Genomic DNA, 3,829 nt, shown 5'->3' on the forward strand with positions numbered 1-3,829 from the left:
GCGGGCGGCGCGCCCCACCACCCCGCCGTGCCGAGGGGGTTGGGCCGCTCTCGCTCGGCAGGCTCTCGCTCCGCTAGGCAAGGCCCGGCCCGGCGCGGCCCTCAGCGAGGACGTTCTGCCCGAGCCTCAATCGATAGCTTGCACTGAGAGCTCGCCGGCGCGGGGAAGGGGGCCGGCGGGGGCGGCGCGGGGGCGGCGGGCGGCAGGGACAATCGTAACCGGCCGGTCGGGGGACGGCGGCGGCGGCGGGGGCGGCAAGGTGTATTGCCTCTCTTGGGCTCCAATTAGCCACGGTGTTTAAACCTCGCGCTCTTTTCCGTCTAGCCGCCTTCAAGGTCATCGACCCGCCTCGGCTCTGGGGACCCATGGCCGCCTTGCAGCACACACACACACACCCTGCTAGAGTCCCCGGTCCCCGGGCCGCGGGCCGCGCACCCCTTGCTCGCCACGCCCTACTGGGTACCGCCGCGCCCGGGTAGTGCGGGACCGGGGTGGGTGGCACCGTGAGTGTGAGAGAGAATTGAATTGAATTGAATTTATTTTGAGGATCGTATACATTAGGACTAATAAGTCCCATTGGGGTATACAACCCGCTCGCTCCGAGAGAGAGAGAGAGAGAGAGAGAGAGAGAGAGAGAGAGGAGGGCGCCGTGCTCGCCCGGCCCAGCCCGGCCGGAGGCACCTAAGCCCCTCGCACAGGGGGATGAGGCGCTGGCTCAGGCCGCCACGCCACGCCACCATGCCCGGCTGGTACGCCGGGGTTGAGGCGGAACCCCCTATCACGCCCTGTGCGACGCCCGAGTGTTACTCGTTGTCGCCGGTGGTGTTGCAAGGTGTACCACGAAAAATTGGCCGCGAGATACGCGTCTGTCTTATGAAGTGGGCGGTATCCACGTCTGCCTACTGTACTACAGGCAAAAGTTAGTATTCCTCGTGGAGATTCTGACTGCTCGGTGTGTTCTGGGTATCGCGTCTAGAAAGTGCACGCGTCTGGTTTCCGTTCTTTTATGAAGATTAATTCAGGGAAATCACACGGGACACGGGACTGGGCGCCTGTGAGATGCGCGGTAGGCCACCCTGCAGCGCACGCATGTACGACAGGCCCGATGCTGCCTACCCATCAGGCGTCATGGAGATCGTGCACCTGCTCGACTGCTCGACTTAATAGGGTTTGCCGCTCCCGATGAGTGACCTATACGTACCTGGTTGTATGACCGAAACCTAATGTTCCGTCGAGATTTCGTTCCGGGGTTGAAAGCCCTGGAAAATTTTCGGAAAATTTCAGGAAAAATTCCAGGAAAAACGGAAAAATTTCCGGGGGTAGGGAAAATTTCCCAGACTTTGGAAGTTTTCCGTTATTTTCCGAGAATTTTTCGAAAATTTTCCGGAAAATTTTGGAAATTTCCAACTCTTTTTCACTTAAATGTTACTCCACGCGAGCTAGCCCGAGAAGGGCGTGGGTGGGAGAGAGAGAGGAAGAGAGAGACCTCCAGCGGGTACTTCACTTCCAAAAAATGAATTTAAACAAACGAATAAAATGTCAGAAAAAAAAAAGAAAACCGGAAAAAATAAGAGAAAATCAAAGAGAATCAGAGAACAGTAAATAATGCGCGATTCTGTGTACGTTTCTATTGAAGTGCCCCTCGGAGACGTTCGGGAGGCCCTCACTTGCGTTTGCGATGACGGGGTGTAATTCTGCAGACAGCGCCGTAGGGGTCCGCGTGCCCCGCCATGAAAGTGTCGCCGCGCGTTACTGGCAGCCGCTCGCTCGTCATCCACACCGAGCAGTGTCCAATCCTCGCCCTAAATCCCTTTCCAGCCCCCCCTCTCTCTCTCTCTCTCTCTCCCTCCTCTCTGTCCTCTTCTGACTCTTTCTGTGTCCGCTCTCTTGCTTCCAACACCCCTACATCCCCCCCCCCTCTTCCGCGCCTTCCCGTCTCGCTCTGCTAGGGGGGGGGGGGGGGGTGGATAGGGGAGTGCTGGAGGACAGCCTCCGTAAAACAAACCAACACCCGTGCGCTCTGATTCCTTGTGACAGCGTGAGGCATCAGCCGGTGGCAGAACGAGGGGGATGGGGCGTGGTGGAAGTGGGGTGTGGTGTAGGGAGGAAAAAAGGAGAAGAGGGGGAGGGAGTTTTATGTGTACTCTCGCGAGTCTGATTTTTAGCAAATATACACTTTATTGGAAACGGTAGCGTAATGGCTGTCGTGAAATTCGCGCTGCTCCACTGCGAGCGGGGCGGCGAACGAACCGCCTTTCATGTCGAGGGGGTCGAGAGCCGCCGTCGTGCACCGCAGGGACATTATCGGGGTGCTCGGGTGACCGTCGTCGACCCGCTCGCGTCGTCGTCATCCTGGCCGCGCTTCCCTCCACCCGCGAAGTCTCACTGCTTGCCGTCCACGGACACCTGAGACAGCCGACGTCCCAGCGCGAAGAGCGACAGGCGCCTCCTGCCCCACAGGCCGCCGCCGGCGCCGGCCTCGGCCTCGTCCGGGTACCCGAAACTCTCCAAGTCTGGGAAAGAAAAAACAACAACAACAGAAACAACCACGTCGTCGTCAAAGTTTGGCAGCCGTCGTTTTTTTTCCTCCCTCTGTCCGGGAGCGAGCCAGGAGGACGGCCGGCTCCCGGGAGCGCCCGGCGGGTAGGCAACTTAGCGCTCCGAGCACCGTGGAGCGCACCCGGATGCCTAACCGCACGGCGCGCCCGCCCGCCTGCTAGGCAATCCCGCGGCACAGGTGCGTACATTGTGCCTAGCAGGCGGGCATAGACGCAGCCTGCCCCACACCGTTTGTATTATTCGTGGTATTACTTTTTTTTTTTTTTTCGTGATTGGCCTTCCTAGTTCTATAGTTGGCAACGCACTCTGGACTTAGGGGCCGTTCGAGGGATGCAAATATGATGGGGTCTGGGGTCCAAAAAGAATCAGGGCGGTTATTCGAGTCCAAGAAGACCCTACAGTATTTTTGTACCCCGCGGGGTCTCCTCGGACTCCGTCCTGATCCCTTCGGGACCCCATAATATTTTTGTACCTGCGCCATTCTCCCTCGAGGTTTCTGAACGGCGTCTTCTTACTAGGGTTGGAAGTCCTGAAAAGTTTCCGGAAAATTTTCAGAAAAAAGGAAAATTTCCTGGAAGAAAAGGAAAACTTTTCCAGTTTTCTGAAATTTTCCGTATTTTTCCTGAAATTTTCAGTGATTTTCCTGAAATTTGCAGTGATTTTCCTGAAATTTTCAGTAATTTTCCTGAAATTGTCCGGAAACTTTCGGAAATTTTCTATAATTTCCCTGAAATTTTCCTGAAACTTTCGGAAAATTTACAACCCTCCTTCTTACTGGAGAAGTAGCCTGCGAGCGCGCGCACCGCGCCCGCCCAGCGCCGGTACTCGAAGCCGCCGGGCACGCCGCCGTACTGCTGGGGCAGCATGGCGGCCGGCACGGTCTGCTGCAGGCTGTCGAAGCGCGTGCCGTGCAGCGACACCTGCAAGGCGAGCGGGAAATACGATTTGAAAAAGAAAAAATAAGAAATAGGCTGGACTTACGAGAGAAATGCAGCAGAGTAACGTGTCACGTTGTTATGGATTCCAAGGAGCTGCCATTCACGGTAAAAATTATATCTTTTAATCCAAGAATATTACTTGAAATTCAAGAAAGAAAAAATTGACGAAGTTGTTATTGACAGTCGGTTACTGCGAATTAGCCGTTGGGCACTATGCGCCGTCACAACTGCGAATATGAGTCATAATAAGCAGTCACGACTGCGGACAAGAATGTCACACTATTCGCAGTCACTAACTGCAAATAAATAGAAAAGCATTACCAACAGTCATA

General features: G+C 55.7%; 1 protein-coding gene across 1 annotated transcript in view; it reads right to left on the reverse strand.

Moving 5' to 3' along the window:
- Window positions 1-3,789: 3,789 nt before the first annotated feature.
- The window catches only part of LOC113215889 (alpha-tocopherol transfer protein-like), a 6,303-nt gene continuing 6,263 nt past the window's right edge, over window positions 3,790-3,829 (reverse strand). The window contains exon 6 of the mRNA XM_052269969.1: window positions 3,790-3,793. Coding sequence (XP_052125929.1) covers window positions 3,790-3,793 — 4 coding nt within the window. The remainder of the gene's footprint in view (window positions 3,794-3,829) is intronic.

This window comes from Frankliniella occidentalis, unplaced genomic scaffold (genome assembly GCF_000697945.3).
Source record: "Frankliniella occidentalis isolate FOCC.00 unplaced genomic scaffold, Focc_3.1 Scaffold5, whole genome shotgun sequence".
NCBI lineage: Eukaryota > Metazoa > Arthropoda > Insecta > Thysanoptera > Thripidae > Frankliniella > Frankliniella occidentalis.